Source organism: Oncorhynchus nerka, linkage group LG28, assembly GCF_034236695.1.
Source record: "Oncorhynchus nerka isolate Pitt River linkage group LG28, Oner_Uvic_2.0, whole genome shotgun sequence".
In the NCBI taxonomy this organism is placed as follows: domain Eukaryota; kingdom Metazoa; phylum Chordata; class Actinopteri; order Salmoniformes; family Salmonidae; genus Oncorhynchus; species Oncorhynchus nerka.
Genome location: NC_088423.1, coordinates 30,139,757 through 30,163,256, shown reverse-complemented (window position 1 = coordinate 30,163,256; position 23,500 = coordinate 30,139,757). Strand labels below are relative to the sequence as shown.

The window sequence follows — 23,500 nt, the reverse complement described above, 5'->3', positions numbered from 1 at the left end:
CTTCTCGACTGTATGTAATGAAACCTAAGATGAGCTGGGGTACTAATGTAAGAAATAACACGTAAAAAACAAAAAACTGCATAGTTTCCTAGGAACGCGAAGCGAGGCGGCCATCAGTACGACCAAGAATATGACTTTCGCGAAGCGGATCCTGTGTTCTGCCTTTCAGGACAACGGAATGGATCCCAGCCGGCGACCCCAAAAAAATGACTTCGTAAAAGAGGGAAACGTAGCGGTCTTCTGGTCAGACTCCGGAGACGGGCTCATCGTGCACCACTCCCCAGTATACTTCTCGCCAATGTCCAGTCTCTTGACAACAAGGTTGATGAAATCCGAGCAAGGGTAGCATTCCAGAGGGACATCAGAGACGGTGACAAATAAAATTTGATTTTAGATGACCTGGAGCCAGTGGGTTAGGCGACGGCTATGTAGCGAGGGCCAGCCAACGAGAGCATACAGGTCGCAGTGGTAGGTAGTATATGGGGCTTTGGTGACAGAAACGGACGGCACTGTGATAGACTATATCAAGTTTGCTGAGTAGAGTGTTGGTGGCTATTTTGTAAATGACATCGCCGAAGTCCAGGATCGGTAGGATAGTCAGTTTTACGAGGGTATGTTTGGCAGCATGAGTGAAGGAGGGTTTATTACGAAATAGGAAGGCGATTCTAGATTTACTTTTGGATTGGAGATGCTTAATGTGAGTCTGGAAGGAGAGTTTACAGTTTAACCAGACACCTAGGTATTTGTAGTTGTCCACATATTCTAAGTCAGAACCGTCCAGAGTAGTGATGCCAGTCGGGCAGGTGCGGGCAGCGATTTGTTGAAGTGCATGCATTTAGTTTTACTAGCATTTAAAAGCAGTTGGTGGCCACGGAAGGATTGTTGTATGACATTGAAGCTCGTATGGAGGTTAGTTAACACAGTGTCCAAAGAAGGGCCAGAGGCATACAGAATGATGTTGTCTGCGTAGAGGTGGATCAGAGAATCACTAGCAGCAAGAGCGAAATCATTGACATGTACAGAGAAAAGAGTCGGCCTGAGAATTGAGTCCTGTGGCACCCCCATAGACTGCCAGAGGTCTGGACAACAGGCCCTTCGATTTGACACACTGAACTCTATCTGATAAGTAGTTGGTGAAGCAGGCAAGGCAGTCATTTGAGAAAACAAGGCTATTGAGTCTGCCGATAAGAATGCTGTGATTGACTGAGTCGAAAGCCTTGGCCAGGTCAATGAAGACAGCTGCACAGTACTGTCTTTTATCGATGGCGGTTATGATATCGTTTAGGACCTTGAGTGTGACTGAGGTGCATCCATGACCAGCTTGGAAACCAGATTGCATTATGGAGAAGGCACGGTGGAATTCGAAATGGTTGGTGATCTGTTCTGATATTGCTTTTGTTGTGTTGAACTTGACAGTACCACTTGTGAATGAGTGGGGGATTATTACATGTTTTACTTGGTGAATGTTATTTTGTAGCCTTGTGCACTTGATCAATGAATACTATTGTGGCCACTATAATAGAGCAAAAATATGTTTGTTTCATTCTATTTCTACTTTAAGAAGTTTTTTCCCAAGTGCAATAATTAGATGTGTGTGGTCACAAGCATTCTATTAAAGGCTGTCATGGCTAACTGCAATATTAGTGTATTGTTTTTTTCTCAAGACTTGAGTGTCATTTGCAGTAAAGTCTAGGCAAGTAATAACATTGGATTGCTTTCCTTATTTTTTTCTGGTGAGTTAGGTTCACATGAACCACTTCATTTGACACACACAGACTGAGCATGTAGATCATATTATTTGTTGTTTAATTAGATAAAGCCTGCCTTTCCCCTTAGCAGGGACTTTTTTTTTTCTTGTTTCGGTGCAACAAAAAAAAAAATTGGGCCCTTACCAGTTTGCATCCCTGCACTGTGTTCTTGGGGACCTTCAATGCTGCAGAAATGTGTTGGTACCCTTCCCCAAATCTGTTCCTCCACACAGTCCTGTTTTGTAGTTCTACAGACAATTCCTTTGACCTCATGGTTTGGTTTTTGCTCTGACATGCACTGTCAACTTTGGGACCTTATATAGACAGGTATGTAACTTTTCCAAATCATGTCCAATCAATTGAATTTACCACAGGTGGACTCTAATCAGGTTGTAAAAACATTTTGAGGATCAATGGAAACAAGATGCACCTGAGCTCAATTTCGAGTCTCATGTCAGAGGGTCTGAATACTTATGTAAATAAGGTATTTGTATTTTATACATTTGCAAAAAATGTCTAAACCAATTTTCCCTTTGTCATTATGGGGTATTGTGTGTAGACTGATCATAATTTTTAGAATAAGGATGTAACGTAACACAATGTGGAAGGGATCTGAATACTTTCCAAATGCATTGTAGGACAGACATTTTAAAACAAACTTCCCTTTAATGTATTTTTTGACTTTTTCCATGAATGAATCTGTTATTCAAAGTGTTTCTATGGGCTAGTTCTGTGGGCTAGTAGCAGTATGGCCAAATTCAACGTTTCATCAAATCGTTTTTTAAATATTTATTTTTAACACCTAAAGGGGTACTAAAATTCCACATCAAATAGGTAAATGATCCTTGGTATGACCATCTTAAAACAATTATATATGTTAGCTTAGTAGAACCCCCCCCCCCCACACACACACAATCACAATGTGAGGGTATGTACAGTGTATCTGTAACTAAGCCCTGTATTTGTAAGACATGTTATGTAGCGTGTATGATGCTGTTTTCTCACTAAGGATGCTGTTGTTGAAATACCAACATTGTGGCATTGTGGAACCTGACTTGACCTGTTGGTGACATTGTAAATGAGCTGCTAATCCTGCTCTGTTTTCTTTTCACGGCTAACTCAGGTGGCACCACATTGAGTCCCTGCTGAGTGGTGGCGTGACCATCACTGTCAACTTCTGGTACAAGGTACAGTACATGACCAAAAGTATGTGTACATCTCCTCGTTGAACATCTCATTCCAAAATCAAAGTTGGTCCCCCCTTTTGCTGCTACAATGGCCTAAAACTCTTCTGGGAAGGCTTTCCACTAGATGTTGGAACATTGCTGCGGGGACTTGCTTCCATTCAGCCACAAGAGCATTAGTGAGGTCGGGAACTGATGTTGGGCGATTAGGCCTGGCTTGCAGTCGTCGTTCAAATTCATCCCAAAGGTGGGGTTGAGGACAGTTCTCTATGCAGGCCAGTCAAGTTCTTCCGCACTAGTCTCGACAAACCATTTCTGTATGGACCTCGCTTTGTGCACGGGGTCATTGTCATGCTGAAACAGAAAAGGGTCTTCCCCAAACTGTTGCCACAAAGTTGGAAGCACAGAATCATCTAGAATGTCATTGTATGCTGGAGCGTTAAGATTTCCCTTCACTGGAACTAAGGGGTCTAGCGCAAACCATGACAAACAGCCCCAGACCATTATTCCTCCTCCACCAAACTTTACAGTTGGCACTACACATTGTGGCAGGTAGCGTTCTCCAGGCATCCACCAAACCCAGATTTATCTGTCAGACTGCCAGATGGTGAAGCGTAATTCATCATTCCAGTTCTTGTGCTGACGTTGCATCCAGAGGCAGTTTGGAACTCGGTAGTCAGTGTTGCACCCGAGGACAGACCATTTTTATGCGCTACGTGCTTCAGCACTTGGCGGTCCCATTCTGTGAGCTTGTGTAGCCTACCACTTTGCAGCTGAGCCATAGTTGTTCCAAGACGTATCCACTTCACAATACCAGCACTTACATTTGATGGGGGCAGCTCTAGCAGCACAGAAATTTGATGAACTGACTTGTTGGAAAGGTGGCATCCTAAGACAGTGAACAGGTTGAAAGTCACTGAGCTCTTCAGTAAGGCCATTCGACTGCCAATGTTTGTCTATGGAGATTGATTGCATGGCTGTGTGCTCGATTTTATACACATCACAGCAGCGGGTGTGGCTGTCCACATACTTTTGTATATATTGCGTATGAACTCACAGAAATATGTCTCCATGTCTCATATCACTGACAGTATCACCTTTACAACATTCATGTCAACAAATGTTGTGGCACCCCGAAGGAGGCAGCGTTATTCAAAATATTGGTGAAATGAATCATTTTGCATTGAGGGATATTTTTTCACTCAGCAGGATGCACTGTCTTCACTAGTAATTTTAAATAAACTTGAATCACCACGACACATCCTTACTCATAGAAATGGAATTTGAGCTCATGTTCTGTCCTTACTATATGATCTATCTTCCCCCAGGGTGCGCCAACGCCCAAGAGGATAGAAAACCCACTGAGAGCCCATCAGAAGGTGGCAATCATGAGAAACATAGAGAAGATGCTGGGGGAGGCACTGGGAGACCCACACGAGGTACTGGAACTGGACAGACGGGTGGAATACAGTACAATGTGAATGGAGGAGGGGGGTACAGTACAATGTGAATGGAGGAGGGGGGTGGTACAGTACAAAGTGAATGGAGGAGGGGGTGTGTGGTACAGTACAAAGTGAATGGAGGAGATGGAGGGGTACAGTACAAAGTGAATGGAGGAGGGGGGTGGTACAGTACAATGTGAATGGAGGAGGGGGGTACAGTACAATGTGAATGGAGGAGGGGGGTACAGTACAATGTGAATGGAGGAGGGGGGTGGTACAGTACAAAGTGAATGGAGGAGGGGGATGTGGTACAGTACAAAGTGAATGGAGGAGGGGGATGTGGTACAGTACAGCGTGAATGGAGGAGGGGGATGTGGTACAGTACAAAGTTAATGGAGGAGGGGGATGTGGTACAGTACAAAGTGAATGGAGGAGGGGGATGTGGTACAGTACAAAGTGAATGGAGGAGGGGGATGTGGTACAGTACAAAGTGAATGGAGGAGGGGGATGTGGTACAGTACAAAGTGAATGGAGGAGGGGGATGTGGTACAGTACAGTGTGAATGGAGGAGGGGGATGTGGTACAGTACAGCGTGAATAGAGGGGGATGTGGTACAGTACAGCGTGAATAGAGGAGGGGGGATGTGGTACAGTACAAAGTGTATGAAGGAGGGGGATGTGGTACAGTACAAAGTGTATGAAGGAGGGGGATGTGGTACAGTACAGCGTGAATAGAGGGGGATGTGGTACAGTACAAAGTGAATGGAGGAGGGGGATGTGGTACAGTACAGCGTGAATGGAGAGGGGGATGTGGTACAGTACAAAGTGAATGGAGGAGGGGGTGTGGTACAGTACAAAGTGAATGGAGGAGGGGGATGTGGTACAGTACAGCGTGAATGGAGGAGGGGGATGTGGTACAGTACAAAGTGTATGAAGGAGGGGGATGTGGTACAGTACAGCGTGAATGGAGGAGGGGGGATGTGGTACAGTACAGCGTGAATGGAGGAGGGGGATGTGGTACAGTACAAAGTGAATGGAGGAGGGGGATGTGGTACAGTACAGCGTGAATGGAGGAGGGGGGATGTGGTACAGTACAAAGTGAATGGAGGAGGGGGGATGTGGTACAGTACAGCGTGAATGGAGAGGGGGATGTGGTACAGTACAAAGTGAATGGAGGAGGGGGATGTGGTACAGTACAAAGTGAATGGAGGAGGGGGATGTGGTACAGTACAGCGTGAATGGAGGAGGGGGATGTGGTACAGTACAAAGTGTATGAAGGAGGGGGATGTGGTACAGTACAGCGTGAATGGAGGAGGGGGATGTGGTACAGTACAGCGTGAATGGAGGGGGATGTGGTACAGTACAAAGTGAATGGAGGAGGGGGATGTGGTACAGTACAGCGTGAATGGAGGAGGGGGATGTGGTACAGTACAAAGTGAATGGAGGAGGGGGGGATGTGGTACAGTACAAAGTGAATGGGGGGGTGCAGTTCAAAGAGGACAGGACACTCAATGAAACAATGCTACAGTATACAGTATCTTACCTAATAGTAGGCCCTTGTGTTTCCAACAACTGACTTTGTTTTAATGTAAATGTTTTCATTAATCTGTGTTGTCTGTACTGTAGGTTGGTCCTTTACTGAATATGATGATCCAGGGCCGATATGACCAGGGATTCAGCTAGAGGTACTGCCGCACAACTGTTGCCAAACTGCTGCTTGTGTGTGCGTTCAGTACACACGCCTGATTTGTGTGTATGCAGGCGAGCATGTGTATATGTGTGTGCGGGCTGTCAAGCTAGCAGTGCATGGCAACACTGAGTCACCTTGAGAGACTTGGCCAATCACACTTTCTGCTCTGCTTTGATTGCCTGGGAACCATAGTCATCGCAACCTCCGCCACCAGTGGGAAGACAATAGTGGATGGACAGACTAGCCATGGACACCCACATGCAGTATGCCGTCAGAGACTGATACTCTGTTGATGAACTGTGTAAACTACATAATGTAGAGTTGTGTGTATTTGTGTGTGAGACAAGTGATAGGCAGCCGTGTAGGTATCAAAGAATAACCCCCAAATACCATCAAGCATGTTAGCTTGCACGAATCTTGCCATTTCCTTCGACCTTTCATCAACGAGCTGTTTTCACTCACAGGACTGCTGCTGACTTTGTTTTTTGTTTGTTGCACCATTCTTGGTCAATTCTATACACTGTCCTGGAGGGCGGCCTTTCTGAGATACTGGATCCGGCGCCCCTGTTACCAACGATCATACCATGCTCAAAGTCGCTGAGGTCACTTGTTTTGCCCATTCTAACATTCAATCAAACGGTAACTGAATGCCTCGATGTCTGCCTGCTTTATATAGCAAGCCATGGCCACGTGACTCACTGTCTTAATGAACGATTCATATTTGTGAACGGGGTGGTGTACCTAATAAACTGGCCGCTGAGTGTATCAACTGAATACATTTCTAGTACCTAAAGTAGGCCTATTTATTTTGTGACAAACTTCTAAATGAATTTACTGCACGTTCACCCTGAAAGAGATGAGTCATATTTTGGTTCTTCTGTTGATTTAATTGTTGACAGTCAGTAAGCTGACTTGTTTCTGTATGGTATTACGCTTTTTAGGAGCGATTAGCAGAAAACAAGTTATATTGTGTTTTATAAACACTGAAAGAGCGCTTGATTGTGTGATTGCCTGTACTTGATTTATTTTATTTAAATGATTTCTGAACATTTCTATGTTATAAGTATGTTTTGTATGATGGTTTGTGTACATTTAGGCATAACTGATTTTCTGTTGGTGTGTTTAGAATTTTTTATGTTATAATACATGGTACATTTTAAGTCAAGATTGAGGATGGTCTAAAAAGTATTTTAACTTAATCAATTGCAACTGCAAAGTAAAATAAGAATATAACAAGTGTGTGTGCATGCAACCACACTCAGTGTGTGTCAGTAGAGTTGAATGATGGTTGTTATTGTGCCATTGTCAAGTGTTTCCAGTGAACACTTCACTTCAACAGGTGCAGTTTAGAGCATAGGACCGATTTTAAAGCACATATTGGTGGCATCCCAAATCGTAAAATCGTACCCTTTCCCCTGTGGGCCCTGGTCAAAAGAGGTGTACTTTAAAGGGAATAGTGTGCCATTTGGGACTTAGACCTAGTGCTGTGTTCCAAACCAGGTGTGTCCTTCAGGGTTGGGGCTGTTTTCATTTCAATTCAGTCAATTCAGGAAGTTAACTATTCTAATTTCAATTTTTCAAATTGACCCAACCCTGGTGTCATAGAACCGTTAAGGTGGTTTCAAGTTAATGGAGTAAATGAGTAAATAAGTAAATTACAAGTAAACGATGTTCTTAAAGCTGTATGTGTGGGTAGGGCTTTGGCAGTCATGACATTTTATCAGCTGGTTATTGTCATGCAAAAGAACGTTAATTAACAATAACACGTTTAGCATCTCCGGGCCTCTAGGCATACAAGCCTTGATGCGCGCCTTTGGAACATCTACATTTTAAAAATTATAGTAAATCAATTTAATATACACCATCACAATAAAGCCATTTTTTATTTTTGCCAGTTCTAAAGAAATGTATTTCCGAAGAACAGATATGACTTGGCCTACAGTATGTTATCTGGCTATGCTCCATGCCATAGGCTTGTTAATTTAGCTGACAAGATATGCTTATAAGTGCCGTGCCATTATTTTATATTATTTTATAGTAAGATGAATATAATTGAGCTTTGCTAAATAACGTAGAAAATGATATTTTTCCCATTCCGGAGCGAGTGCACATATGAAGTGGCTATGTTTAGCGTAAAAGTGATATTTTGAAACAGGTCCTATATGCTAGATTTAGTGTTATTTGACAACTTTAGTTGTGAATGATGCAAACCGTATGAATCAAAACATATATGGCCTGCATGATGTGACTATAGGCTATTTATCATTTGAGAGTCGCAAACCAGTTTGCACGCTGTTCCTTGCCTCAGGCTGCACAGCTGTTCTTTCATCAAGTGATCATATTTTCACCCATCAGACTATTCTCAATTGAATCTTTATTAATATGTAAAATTAGTTTAGATTTAGAATGGCCCATTATCAAATGGGCAAGGGGGGAAAAGACACCATCTGTATGCACTCGAATTGCGAATGGAGGCCTGCATCACCCACAGTTTGAGGAGAATGCTCTTGCTGCGCGACAGGTGATATTCCACCCAAACTCTATGCCCAGTTCCTACAGCTACCCAGTGCTGAATTTGGGAAACTGAATGTAATCGGTTCGTTAACATCAATGTTAACATGTTTTCGCAACGAAACATATTTAACTAAACTGTTGACATCCCCTCTGCACGCTCTAGAAATGAATAAAGGAGAGGGTTGAGGAGATAGAAATGCATGGTGATATTCTGTATAGCTAAAGGGAATGTGCCACACAATTAATTATGAAAACATATGTTAGGGGAGAGCATTTATGGTATAAATGTCATAGCAAATGAAAGAAGGACGTCTTGGGCATATATTTTGCATTCATTACATCTTCATATCTTATTTCATTCAGTATGGAGTTGTAGACCGTTAAATAGAGAGTGTGCACTTGTGACGATTTTCCCCATCAGCGAGTAAGTTGTCACATTGGATTATCAACAAATAAGAACAACTAATATATTGTGAAAATTGATTTTAATTTCAAAACCAAATTCAACTTCATTAAAGAACTCCAAATAAAAACAATCATGCCTAGAGAATCTGGCAAATCATGCCTTTCAATCAAAACAATAATGCTGTCAGAGCCCACATTAAGTGGCAAGACCACTTCACTTTGAATTTTGAAATCAAACGTTCTCTGGCATGCACATGAACTCAGCAAAAAAAGAAATGTCCCTTTTTCAGGACCCTGTCTTTCAAAGATGATTCGTAAAGATCCAAATAACTAAAAAGATCTTTATTTTATAGGGTTTAAAAACTGTTTCCCATGCTTGTTCAATGAACCATAAACAACTAATGAACATGCACCTGTGGAACTGGTCGTTAAGACACTAACAGCTTACAGAAGGTAGGCAATTAAGGTCACAGTTATGAAAACTTAGGACACAAAAGAGGCCTTCCTACTGACTCTGAAAAACACCAAAAGAAAGATGCCCAGGGTCCCTGCTCATCTGGGTGAACGTGCCTTAGGCATGCTGCAAGGAGGCATGAGGACTGCAGATGTGGCCAGGGCAATAAATTGCAATGTCCGTACTGTGAGACGCCTAAGACAGCACTACAGGGAGACAGGATGGACAGCTGATCGTCCTCGCAGTGGCAGACCATGTGTAACAACACCTGCACAGGATCGGTACATTCGAACATCACACCTGCGGGACAGGTACAGGATGGCAACAACAAATGCCCGAGTTACACCAGGAACGCACAATCCCTCCATCAGTGGTCAGACTGTCCGCAATAGGCTGAGAGAGGCCGGACTGAGGGCTTGTAGGCCTGTTGTAAGGCAGGTCCTCACCAGACATCACTGGCAACAACATCGCCTATGGGCACAAACCCACCATCGCTGGACCAGACAGGACTGGCAAAAAGTGCTCTTCACTGACGAGTTGCAGTTTTGTCTCACCAGGGGTGATGGTCGGATTCGCGTTTATCGTTGAAGGAATGAGCGTTACACCGAGGCCTGTACTCTGGAGCGGGATCAATTTAGAGGTGGATGGTCACAGCATCATTGGACTGTGCCTGCAATGACAACAAGCTATCTTAACGCTGTGCGTTACAGGGAAGACATCCTCCTCCCTCATGTTATACCCTTCCTGCAGACTCATCCTGACATGACCCTCCAGCATGACAATGCCACCAGCCATACTGCTCTTTCTGTGTGGGATTTCCTGCATGACAGGAATGTCAGTGTTCTGCCATGGCCAGCGAAGAGCCCGGATCTCAATCCCATTGAGCACATCTGGGACCTGTTGGATCGTAAGGTGAGGGCTAGGGCCATTCCCCCCAGAAATGTCTGGGAACTTGCAGGTGCCTTGGTGGAAGAGTGGGGCAACATCTCACAGCAACAACTGGCAAATCTGATGCAGTCCATGAGGAGGAGATGCACTGCAGTACTTAATGCAGCTGGTACTGATACCAGTAACTGACTGTTACTTTTGATTTTGACCCCCCCTTTGTTCAGGGACACATTATTCCATTTCTGTTAGTCACATGTCTGTGGAACTTGTTCAGTTTGTTTCAGTTTAGATCCACGGTAATTGTTGGAATCGGAATGGAATTAAATTCTGCAGATAACTTGCTTAAATGTTTAAAGTCTTAGCAAAACAGACTTTGTGTTTAAACACGCTAATGCACAGTTTTGTAACAGCCCACATCCGTATCTGACTAATCAGACTCATCTTCAGAAACACAGTTCTGGCACACATACATTGCCTGGCCTGAGGTGCAAGCATCATGGGCCCATTTGTTGCATCTCACACACTTCACCCAAGTGTCCTTTGGCAGGCTGTTTGAAAATGGCTCCACACAGATGAGACAGAAGCACTCTTCATCTGATGACTCTTCTACAATATTTTTTTTTTTAGCTTCCTTCTTGTTCTTTGCAGATCCACATTTTGAACTGGGCAGGTCTGTGTCTGAGCTCGTGCTAGGCTGGAATGGGGCTGGCAGGTTGGTGCTGGGGCCTGGCAGGGCTGGTGCTGGGGCCTGGTAGGGTTGGGTTCTGAATGGGGTGATCTATAACGTAGGATGGCGCAAACTCATTTTCCAGAAATACATCCCTGTTGTAAGGTTGTACCCCAGCCACCCTAAAGCCAGCCTGAATGTTCAAGGGTGTTGCAACCAGAGGATTGGCAATTGCAACAATCCCAGGAATGTCATAAATCGATGTTGTCTTCCTGGGATTGTTCCTCATCCAGGCATCACACGTGGTGTTGATGTGCCTCTTTAGTGGCCTGTAGACAAACATGTAGAAAAACCTGTCTAAGGGCTGAAGCCGATGAGAGCAATGGGGTAGGAATGACAGCATAATTATGCAATTTTCTTTGGCATAATAGAGTCCATCAATGGACATGTGAGACTCGTGGTTGTCCAAAAGGTGTAAACAGGGCTTCTCCTTTGAGCACCTCATTTGCTTGACGAAATGTTTCAGGAAGTCAACAAAGTGCACATCTTTCATCTACCCAGAGAGATTTGTCCCTCCTTTGCTGCCAGGTGGCTCGTTTATCAGGAAATTATTGTGGAAGTTGACACGGGGAATATAAAATATGGAGGTATACTATTCCCTGTGGCTGAGACAGCACAGGCCAGTGTGACAAGGGTTCCCCTTTCAGCGGAGGTCAGTGACCCTACTTGTTTGAATCCATGTCTGCCCACCACTTTGTCAAGTTTATGTTCAGTGGTCACCCCAGTTTCATCGACATTCCATATGTCTCCTGGTCCAAATAGTTATTTCTGTAGCACTTCTGCGACATTGTCGAAGAAAGCATTAACATTTTCTCTGTTGAAGCTACTTACCCTGGCAAGGCTAGTTGCCTCTGGCTTTCTCAGTGACAGCGTTGGGTGCCGCTTTAAGAAGCCTGTAAACCACTCCGAGCTGGCCTTTTCCTTTTCTGCCCACATTGGCGCGAACTTCAGCTGGTGTGCCACAGCAAACTGGTAGGCATGTCTTCTGACCTCACTTGGCGACAGACCAAAATAAATGTCAGCTGACCTAATAATATACTGAACAAGCTGCATCTCCAAATCAGCTGAAAAAACCTGCCGTGGCTTTGTATAGCCTACCACGGTTGTTGGCATGGCTGTCTGACTTTCAACTTCTTCTCTGGTTAACTTTGACAATACCTAGTCAGAATACGGTAATTTATGGCAAAATCCTTCTCTGTACTCCTGATTTGATTTGTTCTGCAACTTCACCTGCCTCACTGCCTTTAACATTATGCCAGGTCGTGTGCTGCCAATGCAATTCATAACACTACTTCATACAGGGTCACAAATTTAGAGTTGTGTGTGGATATACTGTCTCATACAGTAGGCATGTAGTGTGTTAGTAGACACACACACGCTAGAGTCTGTTTTGTGTAGTCCAGGGATATGTCTGCTGCTCTAAACTATATGTCTATATGATAATCCATTTACAGTAACATTTAATATTATTATCAGAGCTGATTACACAATATCACAATGTATTTTGAGCATGTTCTATGTATTGTCACATGTGAAGACTTTCCCCAAGGTCATTGAGACAACTTGCCCCAAACTGACATGTGTGCTAATCTCAAGGTTAGCTCAACATAGGACTGCAGCTAAAGTATCAAAAGACACGTTATTGTCTCCTCCATTCAGTGCAAAATTATCATTTTGAACATTCATACCTAAAAGTTTTATTGCATAAAATGTAAAGTGCCAATTTTTTATTTTCAAGGGGAAAAATAAGGAATTTGTGCTCACCTCAGATTAGTAACCTTGACCACATGTGAACAGGAAGTTGACCATAGAACATGTAGTCACACTAATGAGCTATTTGAGATAGCGCCTCTAGTGTTGGAGATATGAACAGTTTGACAACTTACCCGTGTGACAACTTTTCCTCGCTTTGGATTATAGGCCAGACCAATTATGTACTAAAGACACCCAAAATCAGTTTTGTTTTATGGTTTTCTGCCACGTATAATATGCAGTAGGCTATGTATTGTATAAGGCACAATCATATTTTAAAAAAATAAAAAATAATTCAGGCTTGGTCTTATAAGCCTATGCGTATGCATAAGCCCTAATATGCATATGGATGTTTTGAATTAATAATCACCATAGAAAGCGCTGTCCATTTCATTGTTAGGCTTTGCCACAACAACCATGTTTTACACTCTGTTTCAACCTGCTGTTGAACTTCTTTCTTCAAATTGATCGATCACAGTGAGGTGAATTTTAAAAAGCATGACACCGTTTTGATGATGAGTGTTTGATGTGATTTTTTTAATGCATTTGCATTGATATCAGAGTGGTTAGATGGACAATAGAGCCCTGAGTACCAGGCTGTTAAGGACCTGATGGTAGTTAGTGAATTGGCTACTACCAAAGCTTGTCCAGAGTGCATAATAGGAGAACACCGTTACTCAACTGTCACGTGGAATTTTACTGCGGTCTTGACTGCTGGTGTGGCGATAATACGTCACTGCAACAGCCCTATAGTATGGAGGCCCTTCTGTGATTGGTAATGTGGTGATTTTAAACTGCATCATATTAGTTTGTTATTAACAGTAATATATTAATAGTCTGGTTAAACCAGACTGACCATGGCTGTGCTCAATGGTGAACGCAGCATTCACTAGGCTATTATACTAATGCTGCGTGTTAAAATCCTACACCTTCAGTGACTGACTACAAATGTTCTAGGAGTGTTCTAGCCAAGTGTATTATCTCCCCAACAGGCCGTATTGTACTCCTGGCAATCTCAAAACAAATATGGAATGTGCCAAGCGGAATGTTCATGTCTTGCTGTTTATATTTAGGCTGATATTCTAACAGTGTGTAGCAGCAAGGGAGTGTGTGCTTGATTTGTTTATAGAAATGGTCTGTTAAGTCCCAGAGGTTAAATTGCTCTCACTGTGTCTGTTTCTCCTACCTGCACTTTGTGTGCCTAGCTCTGTTATGGCATGGCTCAAGAAATCGCAAGAACAATGGATATCTTTTTTTTTTTCCCGTGTCTTTTCTAAAAACACATTTCAAAAACCTTAACATTGTTTTCTGGGCTCCTGCACTTGTATGATTTGAGTGTGTCTGCTGTATTGTGCACTGATTTCTAAATGACTGGAGTTCTATTGTTATGCAAGTAGCTTTGAAATAAAATGTTCAACTTTATTGATCAAGCCCTTGTATCAGTCATCACAGCGGTTTGGTGTCAAATTCAAGTCTGTCATTGCAGTGATTCATTCTGAAGAAATGGACCAAAGGATACAGCTAAATCACTGGGAAAATGTTATATAGTAATACAATAGTAATATCACAGTATTTTAAACCAGCAGTAAAGTAAAGTAGTGAAAGGTTGAATAAAACCCATAGACTTTAATGTATAAATTAGGTTTGAGGGATGACCGGTGAAATCGGCTCCGTCTGATGATTGTTTCTTCAACCACTTCAGACTTGTCAGGTTGAGGTCTTCTGTAACCATAGGAAAGCACAATATCACCATCTGCTGGTCTGTATCTGTCCTACAGTTTGTGTTTGTCTCTTATGTCCGACTGGATTCAAACCTGGGTCTTTGCATGTCAGAAGATTGTGTTAGGCGTTAGTTTGAGGAACTAATGCAAGTCTTCAATAAATTCACATGCTGATATTGTGCCAGCTCCAGGTAGATTAAGATAAAGTTTATTGGATTGTGGACTGCTCAGAGTGACAAAAGATACCCAGGAGTTGCATGGCTGCAATTCCACATCTGCCCTGTCAGGCCAGCTTGGACATTTGAATTAGACTGCCTGAAGGGAGATAAAGACAAACAGATTACAAGCATATACAGTACACGTACAAATACTCTCCGTTTGAAAATGGAGAATATAAGAGATCATATTTCACACTTCAGTGGAGATCTCAGATGCATAATGGAATGTTTCCATCCCCCAAATTCCTAACGATAGCGAGGTTGTTTAACTATAAGGAGGTAGACTTGGATTTGCTTCTCCAGAAATGACAGAGAGGGTTAGACATGGAGATCCTATAATTCACTGAATCAGCAGGATCTCCACGATGCTCGAGTTCTCATAATACCTTGTGTGCGTGTGTAGTAGAACGGGTGTAGAGGAGAACCACTAGCGTCACTCTCTGGTCTCGCTCAGATGAAGACAGCACGCTGCCCTCTCGTCCTTGCTGTGCACCACCTCAGAGCAGGTGTGAGCCCCGATCCATACGGCCCGGCTCCGGCCTGTCAGTCGTTTCAACTCGCTTGCCAATGATATTCCTTTCCGCCGATCCTCGCGAACTGGTCTGACACAGTCTTCACGCTGAGCTGTCTGAGGTTATTAAAGTTATGGCTAGTTACTCCGGAGAAATATCCACAATATCGGTCATTACAAAATAGTGGGATTTGTTAGATTGAGACATTTGCAAACTGTTCTTTTGGTTGGGCTGGTCTTGCCATACTCAACACAACAAACATTTTTACAGAAACATATTTACAGTTACTGACAAATTAAAAACACATTGCCCGTGCAGGAAATCTAATACATTTGGCAATCAACAACTGAAGCATCACACAGACACACACAATCACTTATCCTCATCACATATCCTCACCTCCTTTCCCTGAGCCTGCTCCCGGAGTCTGAGAATGAATTTCCCCTGACCCCTCCACCTCCCCTGGGCCTGGAATACACACTCCTGGTCCAGGAGGGTCCTCTGGGTGGGTTTGGCAGGGAGCCTGCGCCCCAGGGGCTCCTTGACCACTTCCTCTATCAGAATGTAGTCGCTGGCGTTGCCCGCAGACAGCAGGACGCTGGACTGTCTGGCTTTGCTCAGTGTCTACGAGTGAAATGGAGATCAGGTAAAGGCGTGATCTATAATTTCAACATCCTGCAACTCTGTTAAGCTAAGGGGTGTAGTTAAGGAAAGGTAACCACGCCCAAATTCATAGACTGATGCAAAGACTGACAGTCCATTTGATTCTCTAATCACACTGAACATCTAAAACATCAAGCGTGTGCCTGACTACCATATACCTGTTGGATGAGGTCATTGGCTGTGATGTGTCGGGGAGCTCTGAGGGTCATCTGTGATTGGTCAGGAGACACTCCATGTACTTCCACCAGGAAGGAATCATCCTCCAGTCCACAGCTTACCTCCATCTCTATATCTGTCTTCCCTTCATTCAAAGGCTGAAACAAAGGTGAATAGTAAACTTATGGTTAACGGTAGTGTTTTTTTTTTACAGACATCAATAATAGTATAATTAATAATGGCAAGGAATGGCATAACTAGTGAATTCCACACAGACATTGGAAGGAACAGGGTCAGCTGCAGTTCAGCAGCCCCAGAGCAGTGTTGGGGGTTGAACAGGGTTGAGTAGAGAGAATACCAAAATTATTAGAAATCCAGACTCGGTGCAATGCCTTTCTTACCGACTGAAAGTCATACATTTGATCATAAGAGAACGGAACAGTGGTTTTGAGTAGGTTGGAATGCACCCAGACCTTTTCTCTCGTTTTGAGGCACACTCTGCCCAGGTAGCCTTCATCAGGGTTCCAGCTCTGAATGACCCTGAATATCTCCTCCTCAGGCCTGATGGTCCTCTGCAGGAGAGGCTTTCGAGCCTCCCCCCTCTCACCCCTACTCTCCCCCCTCTCCCGGGGCAATGCCACCCTCTCTTCCATCAAGAAGCAAGAAGAGAGGGAGAAGCGAGTGGAGGAGGAGAGGGATGGATGGATCTAGGTGGGAGAGAGATTAAGCATTATATTGTTGCAGTCACTTTTCTGAAATTAATCTCGAAGATCCAGATCACCTTTATCTCTCCCCCCATAAGAGTTTCAGATACCATGGAGTTGCCCAAATGTGTAGAATGTGGAGGTACAGCAGGTACAGTATATGGTGATGTGAGAAGATGCAGTGCTCACTCACAATGTGTAGGAGCTGTCTGGCAGTGGTCCTCTCACTCACACCGACCACTATGAAAGGCTCAGGCCCAGGGACTCCATGTACGGTGACCCTGTACTGCACAGCAGCCCTTCGATCCTCTGTACTGAAGAGCTGGGACACACACACACAGCATGAGTTTAGGGGTAATGCAGGGCCGAATCAAAATCCTGCAGACTGACCGAGTTGCTGTCCAGGACATTAGTAGGAAAGAATCTGCACTACACATTCACTCACTAGACACAGTCCCTACACACTTCACTCAATATACTGTACACTACACACTATACACTCACCCGTGATGCAGGCTGTGAACCTGGTGCTCCACTGTCTTCAGTTCTATGGCTGTAGATGAACAGACTAGAGACTGGCAGGGCCTCGTTGTGCTGATTCCTCAGCTGCACATGTCTGTATCCTGCCACACACACACGTTTTGGAAATAATTGCCACTGTTAGTATTGGGAATATAATGCTCTCATTTGACAGCATTGTAGCTTTTTCTCCCTTCAAGTTTAAATTTTTTTATTTTTATACCCTGCTCTCTCTTTTAAAACAAACTTTATATGGGCATAGCATTTCTACAGTTCTGTGTGAATTCAATTAGCTAATCAAATTTGAAAAGTTCTTTATTTTCATTTTTTCTGTCAAGTATAGGAATTATTTAAACACAGACCGTTTTATTGGATAGCGGGGAAAATATTTAGAGAATCCGTTAGCTGAGCCAAAGCTGCCAAGCATAGACTTGATGTGACAGAGAGACTTCATGTCTGGTCTCAGAGTAATGTGGGAACCAATGAGACAGGACTGGAGTCCCAAATGTTCCTGAACTGGAAAGCACAGCAGTCTCCAAATTCGTTTTGTGCATCCCTCAAGAATGAATGAAGCAAGCCCATGATTTACAATGAAACGTTTATTTACAAAAAGCCTGGTTTAACAAAAAGAAGTGCCTGCATTAAAAACACAAATAGAAGCAGGGGTAAGAACATTTAGGCCACAGTTTGGTAATGAGTAGTCGTCACAAGAGGTCACAAGTTGTTAATGAACTCCCAGATCGTGGGTTGTCTGGTCTTCTCAAAAAATAACCCAAGTGACCGATACCAGGCCTTCACTATGCTGTTGGTCTTCCACATGTCTTGTAGGACAACATCGTGGTAGTTACACATTTCTAGAATAAAAATATATCAACTTGTTAGACATTTTATTATTTGTCCCATTGTCATCAATGCCATGGCCTAATAATTAATAACACAAAAACAACATCAAAAAATATAATCTTAGCCTAATATGCCTAGGCTACTGTTTTTAACATCATACCCATGTTATATTCCGGGGCTTTCTCTCCTGTGCCAATCCACGTCTTCTCAAAGTTCTCCAGAAAGGTGGACAGCTCCGGTACCTAAAAGAATGCCATTTCCTTCAGCTCCTTGGAACACTTCACCGCGTCAGCCGGCAGAACAAATGCGAGTGTGTAGAACATCTTGACGTGGTGGGTCGCAGGCTCTTCAGCTCCTTGAAACACTTCACCGCGTCAGCCGGCAGAACAAATGAGAGTGTGTAGAACATCTTGACGTGGTGGGTCGCAGGCTCTTCAGCACTTGGAACGCACAAGTATATGTGTTGCAACGACATGTTTGCTAAAAAATATAAATATAATATTAGATAGCATGTTCAATTCAAGGTGTTTTGCCCTATTTTGTAAATGGACACATTATTAGACTAAAGCAATCATTTAAATTTTGTCCTAGTTTTATTTCACGTGTAGGCCTATTGCAGCACAAATCTGAATATAGACCTACAACAATAAAACACATGTAAACAGGCCTACAATATAATGTATAAAAAAAACATTTATAATTAGGCTATATCAATTGTCGGGACATACCTCAGACTTATCTGTCATAACAATATAGGCTGCTGCATAAACAATTGACTCCATCAAGTAGGTGGGGTGCATCCTGCGAATGGTGTGCACCTCCTGGCATAAAGATGGGATCTTCTTGAATGATCCATCTGCAAACACATGCTTGCATGCCCGACAGCATTCTAAGTTGGGTTTCGTTGTGAAGATAAGAAATCTGTCCTGGTCCACTGTCGTGCTGGAAGAAATGGCGTTCACGGCCTTGTTCACACGTGGTGCTATGATAGATCTCAGGTATGATTGACCAGGTTGGAGAGGGTTGCAGGTAGATCGGAATCGGAGAGGGTTGCCGGCTCAGACGGCGTCGGGTCTCCCTCATCTGTGACTCCTGCCTCAAGGATGACAGGGTCGGGAAGAGTTCTATCTTTACCTGCTGCCATGCCATGGCTCTCAGGGATGGTTTCAGCCAGTACCGGCGGCGCCTGCTTCTTCCTTTGCCGGTGATTCTGTAGGTCTACACACTTTTTTACGTTGTGTACAGGGTTGTTTCTGACAGTCTCGGACAACTGATGACTCCAAAACACGGTGTCTGCTTTCCTCGGTCTCCAGATTCCTCTTCTTCGGGTTATTCAACTCCCATTTTCTGTCATGTTCCACACCTGTTGACCTGTCACCGTTCCATCCGGGTCATAGTTGTGTACTCCTGACACGTTGGATATATTGGTCCCCCAGTCAGTGAAGACCATGGGACCTCGGCACTTGTGAGAATGATTTGATGCACATGCAGTATAAATTGTTTTTTGGAGGCTTTTGTTCCATTTTGTAGATGTAGCCATCATGTTCGATCCTGCTTCCCGGTAATTGAGAGGGTCACTGAAATTGAAAGCTCTACTCGTTTTGGGTGCCGGTACGGATGGATAGCTCAGAGTCTGCTCTTTTTCTATCGATTGGTTGAATGACAGTTGAGTAGTAGTAGTAGCTTGTTCTTGGAAGGATAGCTGTTGAGGAAAGGAGTGGCCTATTTGTACAAAACAATATAACTTTTATATATTATTTATTTTTTACAAACTAGGCTATTTGCAAGTCTATTGTTGAACTATCAAAATCCCTCCAAAATGATATGTTAAAAGCTCTGACAGTTTTTGCGTCTTTGCACAAACAAAAATGATAATTTCAAACATAATAGTTTGTGCATGAATTAGGCTCATTATAGCAGCATATAGGCCGACATTTGCATTCAACAGTTTGGAATGTCTGGAGTTTTAATCATGACTACGTTTTTCTATGCTAATTTGGTAATTAGTATTTGTTTCATCTGAAAGGACTGTATCTGTACCAAGCTTGGGTCTTCTAGTCTTTTAATAAAAAACACAATCTTTGTGTGTGTGTGTGTGCCTGTGTTTAAAATGAGATTAGTCCATGGAAGATAAGTCAGAGATAAAATTATGTAGCATGTGTGTGTCTCTGTGTGTGCGCCTACTGTACCTGTCCTGAGTGCTCTGAGTGGTATGATCCTATGAGCCGTGGTCTGGGAGCTGTTGTGTTCCACCACAGTAAACCGTAGGAAGGCCAGGTCAGCCATGAGTAGGGGGAAGTGAAAGCTCTGGTTCCATATGGGGTTCAGGGGGTTACGGTGGATGGGTTTGGTGCGGAAGTGGCACCCGTCTGCCTGCATGCCCATGATGTCTACCTCGATGTAGGGATTGCCTGCTGTGGTCCCTGGGCATACGTTCTGACCAGAGATGATCTGGAAGGAATGGAAAGAGAGAGAAAGAGACAAGAGACCGAGAGAAAGACATCCATAAAAAAACGTTGCATTAGATTAACTGAACAAAAAAGGAAACCAGTTGACAGTGCTGCTTTTGCAGATCACTAGCTACTTGTTGTATACTACTGTTAACATGTGATTGTACACTGAGTGGACCTGCTCTTTCCATGACATGGACCAGGTGAAAGCTATGATCCCTTATTGAAGTCACCTGTTAAATCCACTTCAATCAGTGTAGATGAAGGGGTGGAGACAGGTTAAAGAATGATTTTTAAGCCTCGAGACAGTTGAGACATGGATTGTGTATGTATGCTATTAAGAGCGTGAATGGGCAAAACAAAAGATTGAAGTGCTTTTGAACGGCTTATGGTGGTAGATGCCAGACGCAGCGGTTTGAGTGTGACAAGAACTGCAAAGCTGCTGGGTTTTTCACACTCAACAGTTTCCCATGTGTATCAAGAATGGTCCACCGCCCAAAGGACATCCAACCAACTTGACACAACTGTGGGAAGCACTGGAGTCAACATTGCCCAGCATTACAGTTGAAAGTTTGACACCTTGTAGAGTCCATGCCCCGACAAATTGTGGCGGTTTTGATGGCAAAAGGGGTTGCAACTTTATATTAGGAAGGTGTTCCTGATGTTTTGTACGTTCAGTATATGTATAGTGCATTCAGAAAGTATTCAGACCCCTTTACTTTTTCCACATTTTGTTACATTACAGCCTTCTTATAAAATGGATTAAATCATATTTTTCCCCCTCATCAATCTACACACAATAACCCATAAACGACAAAGGAGAAACTTAAATATCATATTTACATAAGTATTCAGACCCTTTACTCAGTACTTTGTTGAAGCACCTTTTACAGCCTCGAGTCTTCTTGGGTATGACACTACAAGCTTGGCACATCTGTATTTGGGGAGTTTCTCCCAGTCTTCTCTGCAGATCCTCTCAAGCTCTGTCAGGTTGGATGGGGAGCGTTGCTGCACAGCTATTTTCAGGTCTCTCCAGAGATGTACGATCGGTTTCAAGTCCGGGCTCTGTCTGGGCAACTCAAGATCATTCAGAGACTTGTCCCGAAGCCACTCCTGTGTTCTGTTGGCTGTGTGCTTAGGGTCATTGTCCTGTTGGAAGGTGAACCTTCACCCCAGTCTGAGGCTCTGAATGCTCTGGAGCAGGTTTTCATCAAGGATCTCTCTGTACTTTTCTCTGTTCATCTTTCCCTCAATCCTAACTAGTCTCCCAGTCCCAGCTGCTGAAAAACATCCCCACAGCATGATGCTGCCACCACCATGTTTCACCATAGGGATGGTGCCAGGTTTCCTCCAGACGTGACGCTTGGAATTCAGGCCAAAGAGTTCAATCTAGGGTTTCATCAGACCAGAGCATCTTGTTTCTCATGGTCTGAGAGTCTTTAGGTGCCTTTTGGCAAACTCCAAGTTGTCATGTGCCTTTTACTGAGGAGTGGTTTCCATCTGGCCACTCTACCATAAAGGCCTGATTGGTGGAGTGCTGCAGAGATTATTGTCCTTCTGGATGGTTCTCCCATCTCCACAGAGGAACTCTGGAGCTCTGTCAGAGTGACCATCAGGTTCTTGGTCACCTCCCTGACCAAGGCCCTTCTCCCCCGATTTTTTCAGTTTGTCCGGGCGGCCAGCTCTAGGAATAGTGTTGGTGCTTCCAAACTTCTTCCATTTAAGAATGATGGAGGCCACTGTCTTCTTGGGAACTTTCAATGCTGCAGAAATATGTTGGTACCCTTCCCCAGATCTGTGCCTCTACCCAATCCTGTCTCGGAGCTCTACAGACAATTCCTTTGACTTCATGGCTTGGTTTTTGCTCTGTGGACCTTATATAGACAAGTGTGTACCTTTCCAAATCATGTCCAATCAGTTGAGTGTGACACAGGTGGACTCCAATCAAGTTGTAAAAACATGTCAAGGATGATCAATGGAAACAGGATGCACCTGAGCTCAATTCGAGTCTTTTTTATTTATTTTATTTATTTCACCTTTATTTAACCAGGTAGGCTAGTTGAGAACAAGTTCTAATTTGCAACTGCGACCTGGCCAAGATAAAGCATAGCAGTGTGAACAGACAACACAGAGTTACACATGGAGTAAACAATTAACAAGTCAATAACACAGTAGAAAAAAAAGGGGGAGTCTATATACAATGTGTGCAAAAGGCATGAGGAGGTAGGTGAATAATTACAATTTTGCAGATTAACACTGGAGTGATAAATGATCAGATGGTCGTGTACAGGTAGAGATATTGGTGTGCAAAAGAGCAGAAAAGTAAATAAATAAAAACAGTATGGGGATGAGGTAGGTGAAAATGGGTGGGCTATTTACCAATAGACTATGTACAGCTGCAGCGATCGGTTAGCTGTTCAGATAGCTGATGTTTGAAGTTGGTGAGGGAGATAAAAGTCTCCAACTTCAGCGATTTTTGCAATTCGTTCCAGTCACAGGCAGCAGAGTACTGGAACGAAAGGCGGCCAAATGAGGTGTTGGCTTTAGGGATGATCAGTGAGATACACCTGCTGGAGCGCGTGCTACGGATGGGTGTTGCCATCATGACCAGTGAACTGAGATAAGGCGGAGCTTTACCTAGCATGGACTTGTAGATGACCTGGAGCCAGTGGGTCTGGCGACGAATATGTAGCGAGGGCCAGCCGACTAGAGCATACAAGTCGCAGTGGTGGGTGGTATAAGGTGCTTTAGTGACAAAACGGATGGCACTGTGATAGACTGCATCCAGTTTGCTGAGTAGAGTGTTGGAAGCCATTTTGTAGATGACATCGCCGAAGTCGAGGATCGGTAGGATAGTCAGTTTTACTAGGGTAAGCTTGGCGGCGTGAGTGAAGGAGGCTTTGTTGCGGAA

The 23,500-nt window shown here is 43.6% G+C and overlaps 2 protein-coding genes and 1 long non-coding RNA gene across 3 annotated transcripts in view; 1 reads left to right on the top strand and 2 right to left on the bottom strand.

Annotated features, from left to right (window-relative positions):
- Nucleotides 1-12,901, bottom strand: part of LOC115113113 (uncharacterized) — a 28,214-nt gene extending 15,313 nt beyond the window's left edge. The window contains exons 1-2 of the long non-coding RNA XR_003861079.2: nt 12,816-12,901; nt 11,883-12,045 (exon numbers count right to left, since the gene is read on the bottom strand). This is a non-coding gene — a long non-coding RNA (uncharacterized LOC115113113). The remainder of the gene's footprint in view (nt 1-11,882; nt 12,046-12,815) is intronic.
- LOC115113111 (hypoxia-inducible factor 1-alpha inhibitor) overlaps nt 1-14,225 on the top strand; it is a 32,366-nt gene extending 18,141 nt beyond the window's left edge. Inside the window, exons 6-8 of the mRNA XM_029640362.2 lie at nt 2,872-2,935; nt 4,261-4,371; nt 6,000-14,225. Coding sequence (XP_029496222.1) covers nt 2,872-2,935; nt 4,261-4,371; nt 6,000-6,056 — 232 coding nt within the window. The 3' untranslated portion in view covers nt 6,057-14,225. The remainder of the gene's footprint in view (nt 1-2,871; nt 2,936-4,260; nt 4,372-5,999) is intronic.
- LOC115113112 (1-phosphatidylinositol 4,5-bisphosphate phosphodiesterase epsilon-1-like) overlaps nt 14,198-23,500 on the bottom strand; it is a 52,317-nt gene continuing 43,014 nt past the window's right edge. Inside the window, exons 26-33 of the mRNA XM_065012752.1 lie at nt 20,329-20,590; nt 17,282-17,400; nt 16,971-17,099; nt 16,547-16,780; nt 16,076-16,231; nt 15,654-15,878; nt 15,129-15,370; nt 14,198-14,839 (exon numbers count right to left, since the gene is read on the bottom strand). Of these exons, the coding sequence (XP_064868824.1) occupies nt 15,176-15,370; nt 15,654-15,878; nt 16,076-16,231; nt 16,547-16,780; nt 16,971-17,099; nt 17,282-17,400; nt 20,329-20,590 (1,320 nt within the window). The 3' untranslated portion in view covers nt 14,198-14,839; nt 15,129-15,175. The remainder of the gene's footprint in view (nt 14,840-15,128; nt 15,371-15,653; nt 15,879-16,075; nt 16,232-16,546; nt 16,781-16,970; nt 17,100-17,281; nt 17,401-20,328; nt 20,591-23,500) is intronic.